Source organism: Carassius gibelio, chromosome B22, assembly GCF_023724105.1.
Source record: "Carassius gibelio isolate Cgi1373 ecotype wild population from Czech Republic chromosome B22, carGib1.2-hapl.c, whole genome shotgun sequence".
Classification (NCBI taxonomy): domain Eukaryota; kingdom Metazoa; phylum Chordata; class Actinopteri; order Cypriniformes; family Cyprinidae; genus Carassius; species Carassius gibelio.
In genome coordinates this window covers 41,848,785-41,872,895 of record NC_068417.1, presented here as the reverse complement: position 1 = coordinate 41,872,895, position 24,111 = coordinate 41,848,785, and the positions used below count along the sequence as shown (strand labels likewise).

General features: G+C 40.8%; 1 protein-coding gene and 9 non-coding genes across 11 annotated transcripts in view; 1 reads left to right on the top strand and 9 right to left on the bottom strand.

Annotated features, from left to right (window-relative positions):
* Positions 1-2,343: 2,343 nt before the first annotated feature.
* Positions 2,344-2,462, bottom strand: LOC127998623 (5S ribosomal RNA). Its single transcript, XR_008171455.1, has one exon. It is a non-coding gene; the product is annotated as a 5S ribosomal RNA (ribosomal RNA).
* Positions 2,463-2,827: 365 nt separating this feature from the next.
* On the bottom strand, positions 2,828-2,946 carry LOC128001379 (5S ribosomal RNA). Its single transcript, XR_008174149.1, has one exon. It is a non-coding gene; the product is annotated as a 5S ribosomal RNA (ribosomal RNA).
* A 357-nt stretch (positions 2,947-3,303) lies between these two features.
* On the bottom strand, positions 3,304-3,422 carry LOC127998621 (5S ribosomal RNA). Its single transcript, XR_008171454.1, has one exon. It is a non-coding gene; the product is annotated as a 5S ribosomal RNA (ribosomal RNA).
* An 85-nt stretch (positions 3,423-3,507) lies between these two features.
* Positions 3,508-3,626, bottom strand: LOC127995555 (5S ribosomal RNA). The gene has a single exon (XR_008168498.1). It is a non-coding gene; the product is annotated as a 5S ribosomal RNA (ribosomal RNA).
* A 6,731-nt stretch (positions 3,627-10,357) lies between these two features.
* LOC127995544 (5S ribosomal RNA) lies at positions 10,358-10,476 on the bottom strand. The gene has a single exon (XR_008168487.1). It is a non-coding gene; the product is annotated as a 5S ribosomal RNA (ribosomal RNA).
* A 364-nt stretch (positions 10,477-10,840) lies between these two features.
* Positions 10,841-10,959, bottom strand: LOC127995532 (5S ribosomal RNA). The gene has a single exon (XR_008168476.1). It is a non-coding gene; the product is annotated as a 5S ribosomal RNA (ribosomal RNA).
* Positions 10,960-11,463: 504 nt separating this feature from the next.
* On the bottom strand, positions 11,464-11,582 carry LOC128001671 (5S ribosomal RNA). The gene has a single exon (XR_008174437.1). It is a non-coding gene; the product is annotated as a 5S ribosomal RNA (ribosomal RNA).
* Positions 11,583-11,947: 365 nt separating this feature from the next.
* LOC127995521 (5S ribosomal RNA) lies at positions 11,948-12,066 on the bottom strand. The gene has a single exon (XR_008168465.1). It is a non-coding gene; the product is annotated as a 5S ribosomal RNA (ribosomal RNA).
* A 366-nt stretch (positions 12,067-12,432) lies between these two features.
* LOC128009804 (5S ribosomal RNA) lies at positions 12,433-12,551 on the bottom strand. The gene has a single exon (XR_008181499.1). It is a non-coding gene; the product is annotated as a 5S ribosomal RNA (ribosomal RNA).
* A 1,002-nt stretch (positions 12,552-13,553) lies between these two features.
* Positions 13,554-24,111, top strand: part of LOC127987501 (protein NYNRIN-like) — a 363,443-nt gene continuing 352,885 nt past the window's right edge. The window contains exons 1-2 of one of the 2 annotated variants that reach the window (XR_008161230.1): positions 13,554-14,151; positions 18,966-19,695. Coding sequence is in view for 1 of the 2 variants with exons in the window: in XM_052589851.1 (XP_052445811.1) it covers positions 16,759-19,479 (2,721 nt within the window). In the remaining variant the exon portion in view is untranslated. Of the gene's footprint in view, positions 14,152-14,500; positions 19,696-24,111 lie in introns of those variants that run through there. The other variant, XM_052589851.1, reaches the window with a different exon arrangement.

The window sequence follows — 24,111 nt, the reverse complement described above, 5'->3', positions numbered from 1 at the left end:
TCTTTTGCATAGACTTGAACACTTTGTTGGCATCAGTGGAAGTGCATTAGCATGGTTTAAATTGTACTTATATGACCGCCATCAGTTCGTAGCAGTGAATGAAGATGTATCATATCGATCACAAGTGCAGTATGGAGTACCTCAAGGCTCAGTACTAGGGCCGCTACTCTTCACGCTTTATATGCTACCCTTGGAAGACATCATCAGGAAACATGGTGTTAGCTTTCACTGTTATGCTGATGATACGCAGCTCTATATTTCCTCGCAGCCTGGTGAAACACACCAATTTGAAAAACTAATGGAATGCATAGTCGATATAAAAAATTGGATGACGAGTAATTTCTTACTGCTAAATTCAGAAAAAACAGAGGTGTTAATCATAGGGCCTAAAAACTCTGCTTGTAATAACCTAGAACACTGTCTAAGACTTGATGGTTGCTCTGTCAATTCTTCGTCATCAGTTAGGAACCTAGGTGTGCTACTTGATCGCAATATTTCCTTAGAAAGACACGTTTCTAGCATTTGTAAAACTGCATTTTTCCATCTCAAAAATATATCTAAATTACGGCCTATGCTCTCAATGTCAAATGCAGAAATGTTAATCCATGCATTTATGACTTCAAGGTTAGACTATTGTAATGATTTATTGGGTGGTTGTTCTGCACGCTTGGTAAACAAACTACAGCTAGTCCAAAATGCAGCAGCAAGAGTTCTTACTAGAACCAGGAAGTATGACCATATTAGCCCGGTCCTGTCCACACTGCACTGGCTCCCTATCAAACATCGTATAGATTTTAAAATATTGCTTATTACTTATAAAGCCCTGAATGGTTTAGCACCTCAGTATTTGAATGAGCTCCTTTTACATTATACTCCTCTACGTCCGCTACGTTCTCAAAACTCAGGCAATTTGATAATACCTAGAATATCAAAATCAACTGCGGGCGGCAGATCCTTTTCCTATTTGGCGCCTAAACTCTGGAATAACCTACCTAACATTGTTCGGGAGGCAGACACACTCTTGCAGTTTAAATCTAGATTAAAGACCCATCTCTTTAACCTGGCATACACATAACATACTAATATGCTTTTAATATCCAAATCCGTTAAAGGATTTTTAGGCTGCATTAATTAGGTAAACCGGAACCGGAAACACTTCACATAACACCGTACTTTCTACATCATTAGAAGAATGGCATCTACGCTAATATTTGTCTGTTTCTCTCTTGTTCCGAGGTCACCGTGGCCACGAGATCCAGTCTGTGTCCAGATCAGAGGGTCACTGCAGTCACCCGGATCCAGTACGTATCCAGACCAGATGGTGGATCAGCACCTAGAAAGGACCTCTACTGCCCTGAAAGACAGCGGAGACCAGGACAACTAGAGCCCCAGATACAGATCCCCTGTAAAGACCTTGTCTCAGAGGAGCACCAGGACAAGACCACAGGAAACAGAGGATTCTTCTGCACAATCTGACTTTGCTGCAGCCTGGAATTGAACTACTGGTTTTCGTCTGGTCAGAGGAGAACTGACCCCCCAACTGAGCCTGGTTTCTCCCAAGGTTTTTTTCTCCATTCTGTCACCGATGGAGTTTCGGTTCCTTGCCGCTGTCGCCTCTGGCTTGCTTAGTTGGGGTCACTTCATCTACAGCGATATCATTGACTTGATTGCAAATAAAAACAGACACTATTTCAACTGAACAGAGATGACATAGCTGAATTCAATGATGAACTGCCTTTAACTATCATTTTGCATTATTGAGACACTGTTTTCCAAATGAATGTTGTTCAGTGCTTTGACGCAATGTATTTTGTTTAAAGCACTATATAAATAAAGGTGATTGATTGATTGAAGAGAGGGCTATTTAAAGAACAGCCAATCTTATCGCCAGTACATTATATAAGTAGGAAAGAAACCCCAAAAGCTTAAAGCACCTGGTATTCCTAGGCAGTCTCTCATAAAAGTACTAACCAGACCTAAACCTGCTAAGATTCAGAGATCGGGCATTGACTCTTTTTTTTTTTTTTTTTTTAATGAAAGATTATTATATAATTCGTGAAATTTTCCAAAAAGATTAAAGCACCTGGTATTCCCAGGCAGTCTCCCATCCATGTACTAACCAGGCCCAAACCTGCACATATTCAGAGATCGGGCATTGACTCTATTTTTTGGCAAAATTATTATATACTAAGTGAAAAATGTCCAAAAAGCTTACAGCACCTGGTATTCCCAGGCAGTCTCCCATCCATGTACTAACCAGGCCCAAACCTGCTAATATTCAGAGATCGGGCATTGACTATTTTTTGGCAAAATTATTATATACTAAGTGAAAAATGTCCAAAAAGCTTACAGCACCTGGTATTCCCAGGCGGTCTCCCATCCAAGTACTAACCAGGCCCAAACCTGCTTAGCTTCCGAGATCAGACGAGATCGGTCATAGCCAGGTTGGTATGGCCGTAAGCGAAGTCTGCTGCAAAGAGAGGGCTATTTAAAGACCAGCCAATCTTATTGCCAGTACATTATATAAGTAGGAAAGAAACCCCAAAAGCTTAAAGCACCTGGTATTCCTAGGCAGTCTCTCATAAAAGTACTAACCAGACCTAAACCTGCTAAGATTCAGAGATCGGGCATTGACTCTTTTTTTTTTTTTTAATGAAAGATTATTATATAATTCGTGAAATTTTCCAAAAAGATTAAAGCACCTGGTATTCCCAGGCAGTCTCCCATCCATGTACTAACCAGGCCCAAACCTGCTAATATTCAGAGATCGGGCATTGACTCTATTTTTTGGCAAAATTATTATAAACTAAGTGAAAAATGTCCAAAAAGCTTACAGCACCTGGTATTCCCAGGCGGTCTCCCATCCAAGTACTAACCAGGCCCAAACCTGCTTAGCTTCCTAGATCAGACGAGATCGGGCATAGCCAGGTTGGTATGGCCGTAAGCGAAGTCTGCTGCAAAGAGAGGGCTATTTAAAGACCAGCCAATCTTATTGCCAGTACATTATATAAGTAGGAAAGAAAACCCAAAAGCTTAAAGCACCTGGTATTCCTAGGCAGTCTCTCATCAAAGTACTAACCAGACCTAAACCTGCTAAGATTCAGAGATCGGGCATTGACTCTATTTTTTGGCAAAATTATTATATACTAAGTGAAAAATGTCCAAAAGCTTACAGCACCTGGTATTCCCAGGCAGTCTCCCATCCATGTACTAACCAGGCCCAAACCTGCTAATATTCAGAGATCGGGCATTGACTCTATTTTTTGGCAAAATTATTATATACTAAGTGAAAAATGTCCAAAAAGCTTACAGCACCTGGTATTCCCAGGCGGTCTCCCATCCAAGTACTAACCAGGCCCAAACCTGCTTAGCTTCCGAGATCAGACGAGATCGGTCATAGCCAGGTTGGTATGGCCGTAAGCGAAGTCTGCTGCAAAGAGAGGGCTATTTAAAGATCAGCCAATCTTATTGCCAGTACATTATATAAGTAGGAAAGAAAACCCCAAAAGCTTACAGCACCTGGTATTCCCAGGCGGTCTCCCATCCAAGTACTAACCAGGCCCAAACCTGCTTAGCTTCCGAGATCAGACGAGATCGGGCATAGCCAGGTTGGTATGGCCGTAAGCAAAGTCTGCTGCAAAGAGTGCTGCTGAAGAAGTGGTGCTGCTCTTCTGTCTAGAAATATGGCAAATAGTCTTAGTGCTATGGTGACTTCAACATCCACCTAGATAAACCCCAGGCTGCTGACTTCAAAACTCTGCTCACCTCATTTGATCTCAAGCTAGTGTCTACTACAGCAACTCACAAATCAGGCAACCAACTGGACCTCATCTACACGCGCTGTTGCTCTGTGGACACCTCTTCAGTTGCTCCACTGCACACCTCTGATCACTTCCTCATTACTGCTAACCTAGCACTTACTCCTGAAGTGGCACACACTCCAACGCAGGTCACCTTTCGACGGAACCTACGCTCACTCTCTCCATCTAGCCTATCTGCTGTGGTTTCATCCTCTCTTCCACCACTCTCTCAGTTTTCTGCTCTGGACACGAACAGTGCTACGGACACTCTTTGCTCCACTTTAACATCTTGCTTGGACAACTTTTGCCCACTGTTGTCTAGACCAGCACGCACTGCCCCATCTGCCCCCTGGCTGTCCGAGGTTCTCCGTGAACATCGCTCTAAACTAAGGGCTGCAGAGAGGAAATGGCAGAAATCAAAAAACTCTACGGACCTCAGTGTGTATCAATCTCTCCTCTCTTCCTTCTCTGCAAATGTCTTCACAGCTAAAACATCCTACTACCACAACAAAATTAACAGCTGCAGTGATGCTCGGACACTCTTCAAGACTTTCTCTTCTCTTCTTAATCCGCCGCCTCCGCCTCCTCCATCGACTCTTACAGCGGACGACTTTGCAGCTTTCTTCACAAATAAGACAAGATCCATCAGTGACCAATTCTCCACACCGCAGACCGAGGACAACGTCACAATGACGGATGCACACACTTTATCCTCCTTCTCCCCACTCTCAGAGATGGACGTCTCCAAAATTCCCCTGTCCAATCATCCTACTACTTGTCCACTTGATCCAATCCCCACTCACCTCCTTCAAGCGATCTCTTCTTCAGTCATACCTTCACTTACTCACATTATCAACTCCTCTCTTCACTCTGGAACATTTCCCTTAGCATTCAAGCAGGCTCGGGTAAGCCCACTGCTCAAGAAACCATCTCTAAATCCAGCGCTTCTTGAAAACTACAGACCGGTATCCCTTCTTCCATTCATTGCAAAGACACTTGAGCGAGCTGTGTTCAACCAGCTTTCTATGTTCCTTGGACAGAACAACCTCCTGGACAGCAACCAATCTGGCTTCAAAAGTGGCCACTCAACTGAGACTGCTCTGCTCTCGGTTACTGAAGCCCTGCGACTAGCAAGAGCAGCTTCAAAATCCTCGGTACTCATCTTGCTGGACCTGTCTGCTGCTTTTGACACTGTTAATCACCAGATTCTCTTGTCCACCCTCAGAAAGATGGGCATCTCTGGAACTGCTCTCCTGTGGGTTAAGTCCTACCTCTCTGACAGATCCTTCAGTGTGTCTTGGAGGGGTGATGTTTCAAAGTCACACCACCTTGCTACTGGGGTTCCTCAAGGCTCAGTACTTGGACCACTTCTCTTCTCCATCTACATGACATCTTTAGGATCTGTCATTCAGAAGCATGGCTTTTCTTATCACTGCTATGCTGATGACACCCAACTCTACTTCTCATTCCAGCCAGATGACCCGACGGTAGCTGCTCGCATTTCAGCCTGTCTGAGTGACATTTCTAGCTGGATGAATGACCATCACCTTCAGCTTAACCTTACAAAGACTAAACTACTGGTGATTCCAGCTAACCCATTGATTCATCACAACTTCTCTATACAGCTGGGCTCGTCAACCATAACTCCTTCGAAGACAGCCAGAAACCTAGGTGTTGTGATGGATCATCAATTAAGCTTCACTGACCACATTGCTACAACGACCCGGTCCTGCAGGTTTGCCTTATACAACATTAGGAAGATCAGACCCTTCCTGTCAGAGCAAGCAACCCAACTTCTTGTCCAAGCTCTTGTTCTCTCCAGACTGGACTATTGTAATGCTCTCCTGGCGGGCCTTCCTACATGTACTGTCAAGCCTCTGCAAATGATCCAGAATGCAGCAGCGAGGGTTGTCTTCAATGAGCCAAAAAAAGCTCATGTTACTCCTCTCCTCATCAGGTTACACTGGCTACCAGTAGCCGCTCGCATCAAATTCAAGGTACTGATGCTTGCCTACAAGACGACCACTGGCACGGCACCAACTTACCTAAACTCACTGGTTAAATCCTATGTGCCCTCCAGAAGTTTGCGCTCTGCAAGTGAACAACGCCTTGTGGTGCCATCCCAAAGAAATTCAAAATCACTCTCACGGACCTTTTCCTGGACTGTGCCCAGCTGGTGGAATGACCTCCCAATCCCAATTCGTACAGCTGAGTCTTTACTAATTTTCAAGAAACGTCTGAAGACTCATCTTTCGAGGTCAGTTAATTCTCAGCACATAGAGACTCTTTCACCTAGATATCACACTATAGAGACTGTGTCTGTTCCCCGAACTAGAAAATACAAAAAATGTCCAAACCAAGTTAAGGTTAACAATTTAATTGAGGTTCAACAAATAAAAAACAAATGCAATATGGATAAACAAATGATAAAGATTGGCTTATTGAATATCAGATCCATTTCTACGAAAACACTTTTTGTAAATAATATGATAACTGATCATAATATAGATGTGCTCTGTTTGACAGAAACTTGGCTAAAACCTGATGATTACATTATTTTAAATGAGTCCACCCCCCAAGATTACTGTTATAAACATGAGCCGCGTTTAAAAGGCAAAGGGGGAGGAGTTGTTTCAATTTATAACAACGTTTTTAGGATTTCTCAGAGGGCAGGCTTCAAGTATAACTCGTTTGAAGTAATGGTGCTTCATATAACATTATCCAGAGAAACCAATGTTAATGATAAATCCCCTGTTATGTTTGTACTGGCTACTGTATACAGGCCACCAGGGCACCATACAGACTTTATTAAAGAGTTTGGTGATTTTACATCCGAGTTAGTTCTGGCTGCAGATAAAGTCTTAATAGTTGGTGATTTTAATATCCATGTCGATAATGAAAAAGACGCATTGGGATCAGCATTTATAGACATTCTGAACTCTATTGGTGTTAGACAACATGTTTCAGGACCTACTCATTGTCGAAATCATACTCTAGATTTAATACTGTCACATGGAATTGATGTTGATAGTGTTGAAATTATTCAGCCAAGTGATGATATCTCAGATCATTATTTAGTTCTGTGTAAACTTCATATAGCCAAAATTGTAAATTCTACTTCTTGTTACAAGTATCGAAGAACCATCACTTCTACCACAAAAGACTGCTTTTTAAGTTATCTTCCTGATGTATCCAAATTCCTTAGCATATCCAAAACCTCAGAACAACTTGATGATGTAACAGAAACTATGGACTCTCTCTTTTCTAGCACTTTAAATACAGTTGCTCCTTTACGCTTAAGGAAGGTTAAGGAAAACAGTTTGACACCATGGTATAATGAGCATACTCGCACCCTAAAGAGAGCAGCCCGAAAAATGGAGCGCAGCTGGAGGAAAACAAAACTAGAGGTATTTCGTATTGCTTGGCGGGAAAGTAGCATATCCTATAGAAAAGCATTAAAACCTGCTAGATCTGATTACTTTTCTTCTCTTTTAGAAGAAAACAAACATAACCCCAGGTATTTATTCAATACAGTGGCTAAATTAACGAAAAATAAAGCCTCAACAAGTGTTGACATTTCCCAACACCACAACAGTAATGACTTTATGAACTACTTTACTTCTAAAATCGATACTATTAGAGATAAAATTGCAACCATTCAGCCGTCAGCTACCGTATCACATCAGACAGTGCACTATAGACCCCCTGAGGAACAGTTCCACTCATTCTCTACTATAGGAGAGGAAGAATTGTATAAACTTGTTAAATCATTTAAACCAACAACATGTATGTTAGACCCTATACCATCTAAGCTCTTAAAAGAGGTGCTTCCAGAAGTCATAGGTCCTCTTCTGACTATTATTAATTCCTCATTGTCATTAGGATATGTCCCCAAAACCTTCAAACTGGCTGTTATTAAGCCTCTCATAAAAAAGCCACAACTTGACCCCAGAGAACTTGTTAGTTATAGACCAATCTCGAATCTCCCTTTTCTGTCCAAGATACTAGAAAAGGTGGTATCCTCACAATTATATTCCTTCTTAGAGAATAATGGTATATGTGAGGATTTCCAGTCAGGATTTAGACCGTATCATAGTACTGAGACTGCTCTCCTTAGAGTTACAAATGATCTGCTCTTATCATCTGATCGTGGGTGTATCTCTCTATTAGTTTTATTGGATCTTAGTGCTGCGTTTGACACAATTGACCACAATATTCTTTTGCACAGACTTGAACACTTTGTTGGCATCAGTGGAAGTGCATTAGCATGGTTTAAATCGTACTTATATGACCGCCATCAGTTCGTAGCAGTGAATGAAGATGTATCATATCGATCACAAGTGCAGTATGGAGTACCTCAAGGCTCAGTACTAGGGCCGCTGCTCTTCACGCTTTATATGTTATCCTTGGGAGATATCATCAGGAAACATGGTGTTAGCTTTCACTGTTATGCTGATGATACGCAGCTCTATATTTCCTCGCAGCCTGGTGAAACACACCAATTTGAAAAACTAATGGAATGCATAGTCGATATAAAAAATTGGATGACGAGTAATTTCTTACTGCTAAATTCAGAAAAAACAGAGGTGTTAATCATAGGGCCTAAAAACTCTGCTTGTAATAACCTAGAACACTGTCTAAGACTTGATGGTTGCTCTGTCAATTCTTCGTCATCAGTTAGGAACCTAGGTGTGCTACTTGATCGCAATCTTTCCTTAGAAAGACACGTTTCTAGCATTTGTAAAACTGCATTTTTCCATTTAAAAAATATATCTAAATTACGGCCTATGCTCTCAATGTCAAATGCAGAAATTTTAATCCATGCATTTATGACTTCAAGGTTAGACTATTGTAATGGTTCATTGGGTGGTTGTTCTGCACGCTTGGTAAACAAACTACAGCTAGTCCAAAATGCAGCAGCAAGAGTTCTTACTAGAACCAGGAAGTATGACCATATTAGCCCGGTCCTGTCCACACTGCACTGGCTCCCTATCAAACATCGTATAGATTTTAAAATATTGCTTATTACTTATAAAGCCCTGAATGGTTTAGCACCTCAGTATTTGAATGAGCTCCTTTTACATCATACTCCTCTCCGTCCGCTACGTTCTCAAAACTCAGGCAATTTGATAATACCTAGAATATCAAAATCAACTGCGGGCGGCAGATCCTTTTCCTATTTGGCGCCTAAACTCTGGAATAACCTACCTAACATTGTTCGGGAGGCAGACACACTCTTGCAGTTTAAATCTAGATTAAAGACCCATCTCTTTAACCTGGCATACACATAACATACTAATATGCTTTTAATATCCAAATCTGTTAAAGGATTTTTAGGCTGCATTAATTAGGTAAACCGGAACCGGAAACACTTCACATAACACCGTACTTTCTACATCATTAGAAGAATGGCATCTACGCTAATATTTGTCTGTTTCTCTCTTGTTCCGAGGTCACCGTGGCCACGAGATCCAGTCTGTGTCCAGATCAGAGGGTCACTGCAGTCACCCGGATCCAGTACGTATCCAGACCAGATGGTGGATCAGCACCTAGAAAGGACCTCTACTGCCCTGAAAGACAGCGGAGACCAGGACAACTAGAGCCCCAGATACAGATCCCCTGTAAAGACCTTGTCTCAGAGGAGCACCAGGACAAGACCACAGGAAACAGATGATTCTTCTGCACAATCTGACTTTGCTGCAGCCTGGAATTGAACTACTGGTTTTCGTCTGGTCAGAGGAGAACTGACCCCCCAACTGAGCCTGGTTTCTCCCAAGGTTTTTTTCTCCATTCTGTCACCGATGGAGTTTCGGTTCCTTGCTGCTGTCGCCTCTGGCTTGCTTAGTTGGGGTCACTTCATCTACAGCGATATCATTGACTTGATTGCAGATAAAAACAAACACTATTTCAACTGAACAGAGATGACATAGCTGAATTCAATGATGAACTGCCTTTAACTATCATTTTGCATTATTGAGACACTGTTTTCCAAATGAATGTTGTTCAGTGCTTTGACGCAATGTATTTTGTTTAAAGCACTATATAAATAAAGGTGATTGATTGATTGAAGAGAGGGCTATTTAAAGAACAGCCAATCTTATCGCCAGTACATTATATAAGTAGGAAAGAAAACCCAAAAGCTTAAAGCACCTGGTATTCCTAGGCAGTCTCTCATAAAAGTACTAACCAGACCTAAACCTGCTAAGATTCAGAGATCGGGCATTGACTCTTTTTTTTTTTTTTTTTAATGAAAGATTATTATATAATTCGTGAAATTTTCCAAAAAGATTAAAGCACCTGGTATTCCCAGGCAGTCTCCCATCCATGTACTAACCAGGCCCAAACCTGCAAATATTCAGAGATCGGCATTGACTCTATTTTTTGGCAAAATTATTATATACTAAGTGAAAAATGTCCAAAAAGCTTACAGCACCTGGTATTCCCAGGCAGTCTCCCATCCATGTACTAACCAGGCCCAAACCTGCTAATATTCAGAGATCGGCATTGACTCTATTTTTTGGCAAAATTATTATATACTAAGTGAAAAATGTCCAAAAAGCTTACAGCACCTGGTATTCCCAGGCGGTCTCCCATCCAAGTACTAACCAGGCCCAAACCTGCTTAGCTTCCGAGATCAGACGAGATCGGGCATAGCCAGGTTGGTATGGCCGTAAGCGAAGTCTGCTGCAAAGAGAGGGCTATTTAAAGACCAGCCAATCTTATCGCCAGTACATTATATAAGTAGGAAAGAAAACCCAAAAGCTTAAAGCACCTGGTATTCCTAGGCAGTCTCTCATAAAAGTACTAACCAGACCTAAACCTGCTAAGATTCAGATATCGGGCATTGACTCTTTTTTTTTTTTTAATGAAAGATTATTATATAATTCGTGAAATTTTCCAAAAAGATTAAAGCACCTGGTATTCCCAGGCAGTCTCCCATCCATGTACTAACCAGGCCCAAACCTGCAAATATTCAGAGATCGGGCATTGACTCTATTTTTTGGCAAAATTATTATATACTAAGTGAAAAATGTCCAAAAAGCTTACAGCACCTGGTATTCCCAGGCGGTCTCCCATCCAAGTACTAACCAGGCCCAAACCTGCTTAGCTTCCGAGATCAGACGAGATCGGGCATAGCCAGGTTGGTATGGCCGTAAGCGAAGTCTGCTGCAAAGAGAGGGCTATTTAAAGACCAGCCAATCTTATTGCCATTACATTATATAAGTAGGAAAGAAACCCCAAAAGCTTAAAGCACCTGGTATTCCTAGGCAGTCTCTCATAAAAGTACTAACCAGACCTAAACCTGCTAAGATTCAGAGATCGGGCATTGACTCTTTTTTTTTTTTTTTTTTTATGAAAGATTATTATATAATTCGTGAAATTTTCCAAAAAGATTAAAGCACCTGGTATTCCCAGGCAGTCTCCCATCCATGTACTAACCAGGCCCAAACCTGCAAATATTCAGAGATCGGCATTGACTCTATTTTTTGGCAAAATTATTATATACTAAGTGAAAAATGTCCAAAAAGCTTACAGCACCTGGTATTCCCAGGCAGTCTCCCATCCATGTACTAACCAGGCCCAAACCTGCTAATATTCAGAGATCGGCATTGACTCTATTTTTTGGCAAAATTATTATATACTAAGTGAAAAATTTCCAAAATGCTTACAGCACCTGGTATTCCCAGGCGGTCTCCCATCCAAGTACTAACCAGGCCCAAACCTGCTTAGCTTCCGAGATCAGACAAGATCGGGCATAGCCAGATTGGTATGGCCGTAAGCGAAGTCTGCTGCAAAGAGAGGGCTATTTAAAGAACAGCCAATCTTATCGCCAGTACATTATATAAGTAGGAAAGAAAACCCAAAAGCTTAAAGCACCTGGTATTCCTAGGCAGTCTCTCATAAAAGTACTAACAAGACCTAAACCTGCTACGATTCAGAGATCGGGCATTGACTCTTTTTTTTTTTTTTTATGAAAGATTATTATATAATTCGTGAAATTTTCCAAAAAGATTAAAGCACCTGGTATTCCCAGGCAGTCTCCCATCCATGTACTAAGCAGGCCCAAACCTGCTAATATTCAGAGATCAGGCATTGACTCTATTTTTTGGCAAAATTATTTTATACTAAGTGAAAAATGTCCAAAAAGCTTACAGCACCTGGTATTCCCAGGCGGTCTCCCATCCAAGTACTAACCAGGCCCAAACCTGCTTAGCTTCCGAGATCAGACGAGATCGGGCATAGCCAGGTTGGTATGGCCGTAAGCGAAGTCTGCTGCAAAGAGAGGGCTATTTAAAGACCAGCCAATCTTATCGCCAGTACATTATATAAGTAGGAAAGAAAACCCAAAAGCTTAAAGCACCTGGTATTCCTAGGCAGTCACTCATCAGAGTACTAACCAGACCTAAACCTGCTAAGATTCAGAGATCGGGCATTGACTCTTTTTTTTTTTTTTTTTAATGAAAGATTATTATATAATTCGTGAAATTTTCCAAAAAGCTTACAGCACCTGGTATTCCCAGGCAGTCTCCCATCCATGTACTAACCAGACCTAAACCTGCTAAGATTCAGAGATCGGGGATTGACTATTTTTTGGCAAAATTATTATATACTAAGTGAAAAATGTCCAAAAAGCTTACAGCACCTGGTATTCCCAGGCGGTCTCCCATCCAAGTACTAACCAGGCCCAAACCTGCTTAGCTTCCGAGATCAGATGAGATCGGGCATAGCCAGGTTGGTATGGCCGTAAGCGAAGTCTGCTGCAAAGAGTGCTGCTGAAGAAGTGGTGCTGCTCTTCTGTCTAGAAATATGGCAAATAGTCTTAGTGTTTATACTTGACTAACTGGGGCCCAGGTCAGGAAGCAGACAGACTGGCTAAACCGACCGTCTGCTAGCTGCCTCCCGTCACAGAGGTCAGTTAATTCTCAGCACATAGAGACTTTTTCACCTAGATATCACACTATAGAGACTGTGTCTGTTCCCCGAACTAGAAAATACAAAAAATGTCCAAACCAAGTTAAGGTTAATAATTTAATTGAGGTTCAACAAATAAAAAACAAATGCAATATGGATAAACAAATGATAAAGATTGGCTTATTGAATATCAGATCCATTTCTACGAAAACACTTTTTGTAAATAATATGATAACTGATCATAATATAGATGTGCTCTGTTTGACAGAAACTTGGCTAAAACCTGATGATTACATTTTTTTTAAATGAGTCCACCCCCCAAGATTACTGTTATAAACATGAGCCACGTTTAAAAGGCAAAGGGGGAGGAGTTGCTTCAATTTATAACAACGTTTTTAGGATTTCTCAGAGGGCAGGCTTCAAGTATAACTCGTTTGAAGTAATGGTGCTTCATACAACATTATCCAGAGAAACCAATGTTAATGATAAATCCCCTGTTATGTTTGTACTGGCTACTGTATACAGGCCACCAGGGCACCATACAGACTTTATTAAAGAGTTTGGTGATTTTACATCCAAGTTAGTTCTGGCTGCAGATAAAGTCTTAATAGTTGGTGATTTTAATATCCATGTCGATAATGAAAAAGACGCATTGGGATCAGCATTTATAGACATTCTGAACTCTATTGGTGTTAGACAACATGTTTAAGGACCTACTCATTGTCGAAATCATACTCTAGATTTAATACTGTCACATGGAATTGATGTTGATAGTGTTGAAATTATTCAGCCAAGTGATGATATCTCAGATCATTATTTAGTTCTGTGTAAACTTCTGTGGGATTACAAATTTAGAAAATGTTAAATCTAGGTTCCAATATAATAGTAGACTTTTTGGGGTAATAAAGTTGAGATCCAAGAAGCTCAAATCAGGAGAATCAAGTGTCTGAGACATTAACCTTTTGTCTTTGTGTTCTTCCTTGAAGCTCAAGGCACAGCTGTGCCTTTTGTCTCTATGATAATGTGAAGGTATCAGTGTACTGTCAGGCACCTCTGTATTTAAATAACACTGTTATGCTGATAAGATCAAGGCTGGGAAGATGCCAGTGTCTGGTATCTTCCTGATTGCATTTGCATGCTTTGTTAAAATGGTCTCCACCTCTACTGTATGGATCCCTCCCACTTGAATGTATATAATCTACAATGTCTTAAGGACAATTTAGACCTCTTGATGACTGCAGCGCCACGCAGAGCGTTCTCAATAAAGAATCCTGCTGAAGATTACCCAAGAGTCTCCTGGTCTTCGTTTCTGAGTTCCCAACAGTTTTTGGCGCCGTGACCCGGATAGAGCTTCTCACCTGAATCCAGATTGAAACTGCAACCTCAACAAAGATCAGACTTCATTCCAGACTGAATCTTTCTTTACAACCAATGGTTGGTGAGTGTACCTCTATCCAAAAGAACCTTTAAGACCAGAACAAATTTGTTAGCCTCTGCGCCGTCAGAGAAGAGTTAACAGACAGCTGTAGGGTTTGGTTAACTAAGTGACCCTCTAAAAAGGATACTTTAGAGATGAAAATAATCCTCTGTTTAGCCAGGGAAGATTAGCATCACATGCTAATATTTTGCTACCCTCTGTGTCTGGCAGGGAAGTTTAGCATAAAGTGCTAAAAGTTTGTGTTAAGTTACCCTATAAAAATTATATTTTATAGATGAAAATAATCCTCTGTTAAGCAGGGAAGATTAGCATCACATAAGTGCTAAAAGTGTGTTTTTATCCTCTGCTTGTCAGGGAAGTGTTAGAAGTGTCCTTTTGTGTCAGAAAGACATCACAAGATGTTTAGAAAGAATGCTCGATTGATCCCCACAACTGAAAAAGGTGGTCTCGCGACTCCTTTGTGGTCGGATAGCAAATTCAAATCACTGTTAGGTGTGCAAATGAACCTAATAGTCACTGAGAAAGTTAGACAAGAACTAACTCAGAAATATGATATCCATCCAGACAAAACTTGGTCTGTAGATGAGTGTAAAAAGGTACTAGGAGCATGTATTCGCAAGAACAATTTGAAAGGCATTATCTGCTGCCACAGAGAATTTGGTTTAGCGCTAGCTACGCAACAGTCTCAGCGTACCTCAGAACTAGAGGAACAGAACAAAGAGCTCAGAGCCAGAGTATCCTCTTTGACTAAGAAACTGAATCGCAACAAAGCTGCAGCAAAAACTGATGTGGAAGAAGTTAGTCAGACTGATAGCATTTATCCTGATTTACAAACTTTCTTTGAAACAGATGTAGCCATCCAGTCAGTAACTGATGTGCCTGTAGATTCTGTAAAGGTATGTGGTGCTAGGAGGAGATCTCAGGGAATTGAGGGAACTGAAAGTGTTACTCCGAACCCCTCTGTTGTCCAGGTACAAACTGTTACCAAAGTTCTAGGACCTAAAGATATAGAGAGACTCTCCCAGAGCTTACCCTCAGCACGCACAAATTTTTCTGAATTTAGAAGAGCATTAATCAGCAAAATGCGTCTCTACGACATGTCGTTAGCAGAAGTCACACAGCTGATGTCACAAATTCTAACTGAATCTGAATTCAACACTTTTGAGTCTGCTGTTACTTCTGAATTAAAACATGTCAGTAAAGGTGATTTGAGGGAAGGTGTTTTGAAAATTCAAAAAAATATTATAGGACCCAAAATAGACTGGTCTAGAATCACTAACTGTGTGCAGAGGAAAGAAGAAACTGTGAGTGAATACACTGAAAGATTTTGTCAGTCAGCAGTAACTTACAGTGGAATTGCTGATGATCCTGAAAGTGTTCTAGATGACAAAGGACCATTAGTACGCATCTGGTCAGATGGCCTTGTAGTGGAGTACCGAAAAGCCTTGCCATTCCTAGATATCACTTGGTCTAACAAAACTCTCAGAAATAATCTAGACAGTTTAGCTACATGGGAAAGAGATGCGGATGTTAAGACAAAAGTGAGAGTAGCAGCAGCAGCTACATTTAGCACAAGGAAACATGACCATAGATGGCCCAAAAGAGAAGGCAAATGCAATTACTGTGAAAGATCAGGTCACTGGGAGAAAGAGTGTAGAAAGAAGTTGAAAGATAGTAGAAGAAATGTTATGCATAATTCTGCTCCTTCTCAGCCCGCCTACAATCCTGAAGTTAGTCCTACAATGACCACAGAAACTTTAGGACAGCTCGCTCAGGTTCTTCTAAAAGCACAAAAAGAACAGGAAAAAAACTAATTGTTGGGGCTGTGAGTAGCTACCTTTACCCTGTAATACATCACAATGACAAACAAATTTTTGTGAAAGGTAGCATACAAGAGAAAGAGATTGACTTTTTGCTTGATACAGGTGCAGAAATTACAGTAATTCCTATAAAATTGGCTGAAGGCTTAAACATCCCATACAAGAAAACTAAACTTTGTTTAACCGGTGTAATAGGTGAAGATTCTGTTTTGTATGAAACCCCGTCCATAGATGTACAATTAGGCCCAAAGACTCTGACTACAAAATTGCTATGTGCTCCATTAAATACAGGTGCAATTCTAGGCATGGATCTACTCAGACAAGTACACCTGACTTTAGACATGTCCTCAGAATCAGCTAGCATTAAAATTTCCTCAGCACAAGTTTCTACCAATAATGTAATAACTCCTGAGTACGCTTTCTTACAGAATCATCCAATTTGGGCTAAAGACAAAGATGATTGTGGGTTTTTGACAGGTGTAGAACCAGTCAAATTGACAGGAACTCCACCTCCTGTTACCAAACAATATCCTATCAGTAAGGAAGCTATACAGGGGATAAAACCTATTGTGGAAAAATTGCTGAAGCAAGGAGTGCTAGTTAAAACAAACAGTCCCTGTAACTCACCCATATGGCCCATCAAGAAATCTAATGGGACATGGAGACTCACCATAGACTACAGAGTAGCCAATAAACATATTGATAAAATCACCCCCCTAGTGGCAGATCCATCTACAATTTGTAATGGCTTACCATTAGATTGTAAGGTTTTTTTTCTGTAATTGATATGTCTAATGGATTCTTTTCTGTACCCTTGCACTCTGACAGCCAGACATGGTTAGCTTTTACAGTTGACTATGAACAATATCAGTGGACACGTTTGCCCCAGGGATTTCAGAATTCCCCAACTTTATACCATCAGGCTGTCAGACGTGATTTGTGTGACCCAGAATGTCCAGTAAAACAGTCCACTATGATTCAATATGTCGATGATATTTTGGTAGCCTCTACAGATCACGAGGTACATCAAACTGAATTGGCAGCATTGTTGGACTATTTGCAGAAAAGAGGACACAAATGCAGCTTTCACAAAGCTCAAATTGCTAAAAATCAAGTCACATTTCTGGGTCAAACAATTGGTGCAGGAAATAGATCTATTACACAGGATCGAGCCGCTTCAGTCAAAGCCATACCTCCACCTACAACCATTAAAACACTCAGATCATTTTTAGGAACAGCAGGTTACTGTAGACCTTGGATTGAAGAATATGCCTCAATTGCTCAGCCTCTCTATGACTTGTTGAAAGGCCAGGTTAAAGATTCTGATACTGTTTGTATGGAAGAAATTCACCTCAAAGCTTTCAATGATTTAAAGAAAGCACTATGTCAAGCACCAGCATTAGGAATTGCACAATCTAATAAACCCTTTGTGTTTTATGTACATGAACACTTAGGCTTTATGACTGCATGTTTAATGCAAGATCATGGGGGCAGTTTACGCCCAATTCATTACTATTCATGTAAACTTGACATAGTTGCTCAAGGCATGGGCCCATGTCTTAGAGCAGTGCAGGCAGTTCATCTAGCTCTTCAGGCTTCAACAGGAATGGTGCTAGGACAGACTATAAATGTAAGATGTCCTCATGCAGTGTCCGCACTAATGAATCAAGCAAAAGTCACTTCTGTCACCTCCTCTCGTTGGGGAAATTGGTTAACGACCCTCACAGCCCCGAACATTGTTTTACAACGTGCACCAGTAACAAACCCATCCTCATGTATGATGTCTGCAATGACTGAAGTTTTGTTAGAGGATGAGGGTGAAATAACTCACGATTGTGTTACGCTTACATACGAAGCTATAAGTGACATAAAAGAAACTCCCATAGAGAATGCAGAATTGGAGTTGTTTGTTGATGGTTCAGCTCAAGTCATTGAGGGAAACAGACGAGCAGGTTATGCAGTAACTTCCACCACTGAAGTTGTAGCTTCAGGCCGTCTTCCAGATCATTTTTCAGCTCAAGCTGCAGAACTAGTAGCCTTAACTAGAGCATGCACGCTAGCTTCAGGATCGATTGCAAATATTTACACTGATTCCAGATATGCTTTTGGGGTGGTTCATGATTTTGGTGTCATTTGGCAAGCTAGACCGTTTCTAACTTCTGCTGGATCCCCCATTAAGCATGCTGGATTAGTAAAAGATTTATTGTTTTCCATGAAACTTCCAAAGAAATTAGCGGTGATCAAAGTGAAAGCACATCTCACAACTAACACTGCAGAAGCTAAAGGTAATGCTCTTGCTGATGTAGCTGCTAAACAGGCTTGTTCCTATGTAACTGTACAAGTGTGTTCAGATAGTATAGCACAGAAGACAATTCTGCCTCCTAAATCAATTATTGATCTGTACAAAGACGCTCCTCTATATGAAGCATGGACATGGTTAGACAAAGGGGCCACAGTAGATTCATCTGGATGCTGGACCAAAGAGGGGAAGTATGTTGCTCCTGAATCACTGCTGCCATATTTGGCTCAACAAATACACAATTTGGGTCACAGTGGTCCAGCAACAATGAATCACAGGTTCACAAATCAATGGTGGAATCCAAAATTCAGAAATGTAGCAACCGAAACAGTCAAGAGATGTGTTACATGTCAAAAAAATAATGATGTGCCAGCAGCAGCTACAGCAGCAACACATACTCCAGCTCCACCAGGACCATTTCGTCACCTGCAAGTTGATTACATATCATTGCCTCCTTGTAAGGGAAAAACTGATGTTTTAGTAGTATTGGATAAGTTCTCTAGATGGCTAGAAGCTTATCCAACAGGGCGTGCTACAGCTGCACATACTGCTAAATGTCTAGTCACTGATTTCATTCCCAGATGGGGATTACCAGATTGCATTGACTCAGATCAAGGTACACACTTCACAGGACAGGTAGTCAAGGAAGTGTCTAAAATGTTGAAAATTAAGTGGAATCTTCACTGCCCCTATAGGCCACAAGCATCAGGACAAGTTGAACGAGCAAACAGAACTATAAAAACCAGGCTAAGCAAAATGCACCAGGAAGGAGTACAATGGGTCGAGGCACTGCCAGCGGTATTGTGTAGTATAAGAGCGTCACCTAACAGATCAGTAGGACTGAGCCCTCATGAGATTATTACAGGACGCCCAATGCAGATGCCAGGTGTGATTGATCTTAGAAATGCTGATGTACACATAGCCTCAGATGCCCTGATCACTTACTGTGAAAACCTCACAAAGGCAGTACAGAGTGCCAGAGAGAGAGTTGAGTTATGTTGGCAGACTCCACCAGAAGGGGGGCACACAATCATCCCAGGTCAGTGGGTCATGATAAAGTCATTCAGAAACAAGCCGTTAGAGCCTAAGTGGCACGGACCACATCAAGTGATGTTGATTACAGCAGCTGCAGTGTTTTGTCAGGGAAGGAAAACATGGACTCATGTTTCACACTGTAAAGTTGTTCCTCCACCTACAGGGATAGGATAGGACACATGGACCAGTGAGGAGCCCAGGAAAGAACCGAATGCAACAGGCTTCGGGGGCCAATCCTGCGGTGAAGATTCCCTTTTAGGCATTCCCCCACCTACTAGTCCATCCTTACCTCACTGTTCTTTAGGTGTCGCAGTAATAAAGATATAGGGAAAGAAAGGAACAACAATAACAGACTCAAATCGACCAGAGGATACAACCCTAGTGTTTACAGTTTTTTTTTTTCAACAAATGCTGCTCTGTCGTTGTTTGTTTTCTTTCTTACTCTGTGCAGATACCACTTGATGGCTGTCCCGAGGCTCATACACACCGACCTCCTCACCTGTGTATGACGACACCACTTTTAAAAGACAACCAGACCCACAACCGAGCCAACTGTAACGAAAAAAAAAAAAAAAAAATTATATATATATATATATATATATATATATATATATATATAAATTAAATACACAACGCAGAGAATCATACAGGGGAACTTCAGTCATCCATCAACATGATCAAGATTGCCGTACTAGTAATCATCATGGACATCGCACAAAGTATAGACTCGAGAAACAACATATTCTTAGAGCTGATGAATATGTCAAGAAACTCCTTGTTTGCTGGAAAGAACGTTTGCATGCCACATCCACCTTCTGTAGGAGCAGGAATCCCATGGGTAGCACACCCCATTTCTGACTGTGATACCTGCACCCTATTTGGTGTTGTCACTAATGGAATTTTTAACCAAAGCACATGTCATAACGTGACTGTTCCTCAAGCCTCACCATGTTGCATTCCAGGTTTAAGTTCCTGCAATTTGACCTCAACCACACCTGTTATGACAGACTTACTCTTACCAATGAAATTTAGTTGGTGTGTTGAACAGCTATCCTTAGACTCTAAAGATTTGGGAAAAATTCCCAGTGCTGCATGTGGTTTCATAATTAAAATGGGAATGTCACTGAAGACAGAAATTTCACCATCCACACGACAAAAGAATGAGGATGTGGAAGTATGTATTAGGCAAACTCGATCATTCCCTAAGCTATTTAATGTGAACCAATGGTGCAGGATTTCCCCCCCAACAGGCATGTTTTGGTTATGCGGAACCTCAATCTATAGTGTGCTACCAGTAAAGTTGAATGGAAGGTGCACCTTAGTCTATGCCCTACCTGCAGTCAGAGAAAATGTGAAATCCACTACAGTCCTAATAACAGGCAACACCACCTTACAAAATATTCCACGTTTAAGTGATTCAGCTCCTACCACGAACACAGAAGATCACTGCATTCCAGGACTCACTTGTGCACAAACATGGTGGTCCAGAACTCTGGGAACATTGATCCCATCTTATGGTGTCATGCAAGCCCTGGATCAAGTTAGAAGCTTATCGAATTCTGTACAGAAACTGGCCAATGATACAGCTTTGGCCTTGGGTAACATCACAAACACTCTCGCTTCACACAAGATAATGATCTTACAGAACAGAGTTGCCTTGGATTACATTCTTGCAATGCAAGGGGGAGCATGTACCATTATCGGACCTGAGTGCTGCACCGGTTTACTGGATCCAACAGAGAACTTGAACAAAATTCAACAAGACATTCTTGAACTTTCATCAAAATTACACCAGATGACTGAAGACAATTCATCATGGTTCGGAAACCTGTTAGGTAAACCCTGGCTGTGGATCAAGGAAATAGCAATTCTGCTGTTGTTCTTACTACTGGTGTACTATCTATGCGCCCACAGTATCAAGTGTTTTATTCAACAACTTACTCATGCCCATCACGAGGAAATGATAATTCCGACCAGAAAAGATTATTACCCATAAGAACTAGACAGACCCTAGCTGCATGTTTGTTTCTGTGTCAACATGCCATTCGTCACTACAGACAATCAACACAGAGCAAGTGCTATGTGCCTGTAACGATCACAGGTTACAAGAATGAACTTTTAAATGTTTAAATTTTTATTGTGAGAGTTATTAGAACTCTCAACGGGAGGACTGTGGGATTACAAATTTAGAAAATGTTAAATCTAGGTTCCAATATAATAGTAGACTTTTTGGGGTAATAAAGTTGAGATCCAAGAAGCTCAAATCAGGAGAATCAAGTGTCTGAGACATTAACCTTTTGTCTTTGTGTTCTTCCTTGAAGCTCAAGGCACAGCTGTGCCTTTTGTCTCTATGATAATGTGAAGGTATCAGTGTACTGTCAGGCACCTCTGTATTTAAATAACACTGTTATGCTGATAAGATCAAGGCTGGGAAGATGCCAGTGTCTGGTATCTTCCTGATTGCATTTGCATGCTTTGTTAAAATGGTCTCCACCTCTACTGTATGGATCCCTCCCACTTGAATGTATATAATCTACAATGTCTTAAGGACAATTTAGACCTCTTGATGACTGCAGCGCCACGCAGAGCGTTCTCAATAAAGAATCCTGCTGAAGATTACCCAAGAGTCTCCTGGTCTTCGTTTCTGAGTTCCCAACACTTCATATAGCCAAAATTGTAAATTCTACTTCTTGTTACAAGTATCGAAGAACCATCACTTCTACCACAAAAGACTGCTTTTTAAGTTATCTTCCTGATGTATCCAAATTCCTTAGCATATCCAAAACCTCAGAACAACTTGATGATGTAACAGAAACTATGGACTCTCTCTTTTCTAGCACTTTAAATACAGTTGCTCCTTTACGCTTAAGGAAGGTTAAGGAAAACAGTTTGACACCATGGTATAATGAGCATACTCGCACCCTAAAGAGAGCAGCCCGAAAAATGGAGCGCAGCTGGAGGAAAACAAAACTAGAGGTATTTCGTATTGCTTGGCGGGAAAGTAGCATATCCTATAGAAAAGCATTAAAACCTGCTAGATCTGATTACTTTTCTTCTCTTTTAGAAGAAAACAAACATAACCCCAGGTATTTATTCAATACAGTGGCTAAATTAACGAAAAATAAAGCCTCAACAAGTGTTGACATTTCCCAACACCACAACAGTAATGACTTTATGAACTACTTTACTTCTAAAATCGATACTATTAGAGATAAAATTGCAACCATTCAGCCGTCAGCTACCGTATCACATCAGACAGAGCACTATAGACCCCCTGAGGAACAGTTCCACTCATTCTCTACTATAGGAGAGGAAGAATTGTATAAACTTGTTAAATCATTTAAACCAACAACATGTATGTTAGACCCTATACCATCTAAGCTCTTAAAAGAGGTGCTTCCAGAAGTCATAGGTCCTCTTCTGACTATTATTAATTCCTCATTGTCATTAGGATATGTCCCCAAAACCTTCAAACTGGCTGTTATTAAGCCTCTCATAAAAAAGCCACAACTTGACCCCAGAGAACTTGTTAGTTATAGACCAATCTCGAATCTCCCTTTTCTGTCCAAGATACTAGAAAAGGTGGTATCCTCACAATTATATTCCTTATTAGAGAATAATGGTATATGTGAGGATTTCCAGTCAGGATTTAGACCGTATCATAGTACTGAGACTGCTCTCCTTAGAGTTACAAATGATCTGCTCTTATCATCTGATCGTGGGTGTATCTCTCTATTAGTTTTATTGGATCTTAGTGCTGCGTTTGACACAATTGACCACAACATTCTTTTGCATAGACTTGAACACTTTGTTGGCATCAGTGGAAGTGCATTAGCATGGTTTAAATCGTACTTATATGACCGCCATCAGTTCGTAGCAGTGAATGAAGATGTATCATATCGATCACAAGTGCAGTATGGAGTACCTCAAGGCTCAGTACTAGGGCCGCTACTCTTCACGCTTTATATGTTACCCTTGGGAGATATCATCAGGAAACATGGTGTTAGCTTTCACTGTTATGCTGATGATACGCAGCTCTATATTTCCTCGCAGCCTGGTGAAACACACCAATTTGAAAAACTAATGGAATGCATAGTCGATATAAAAAATTGGATGACGAGTAATTTCTTACTGCTAAATTCAGAAAAAACAGAGGTGTTAATCATAGGGCCTAAAAACTCTGCTTGTATAAACCTAGAACACTGTTTAAGACTTGATGGTTGCTCTGTCAATTCTTCGTCATCAGTTAGGAACCTAGGTGTGCTACTTGATCGCAATCTTTCCTTAGAAAGACACGTTTCTAGCATTTCTAAAACTGCAATTTTCCATCTCAAAAATATATCTAAATTACGGCCTATGCTCTCAATGTCAAATGCAGAAATGTTAATCCATGCATTTATGACTTCAAGGTTAGACTATTGTAATGCTTTATTGGGTGGTTGTTCTGCACGCTTGGTTTAGCACCTCGGTATTTGAATGAGCTCCTTTTACATTATACTCCTCTACGTCCGCTACGTTCTCAAAACTCAGGCAATTTGATAATACCTAGAATATCAAAATCAACTGCGGGCGGCAGATCCTTTTCCTATTTGGCGCCTAAACTCTGGAATAACCTACCTAACATTGTTCGGGAGGCAGACACACTCTTGCAGTTTAGATCTAGATTAAAGACCCAATTCTCTTTAACCTGGCATACACATAACATACTAATATGCTTTTAATATCCAAATCCGTTAAAGGATTTTTAGGCTGCATTAATTAGGTAAACCGGAACCGGAAACACTTCACATAACACCGTACTTTCTA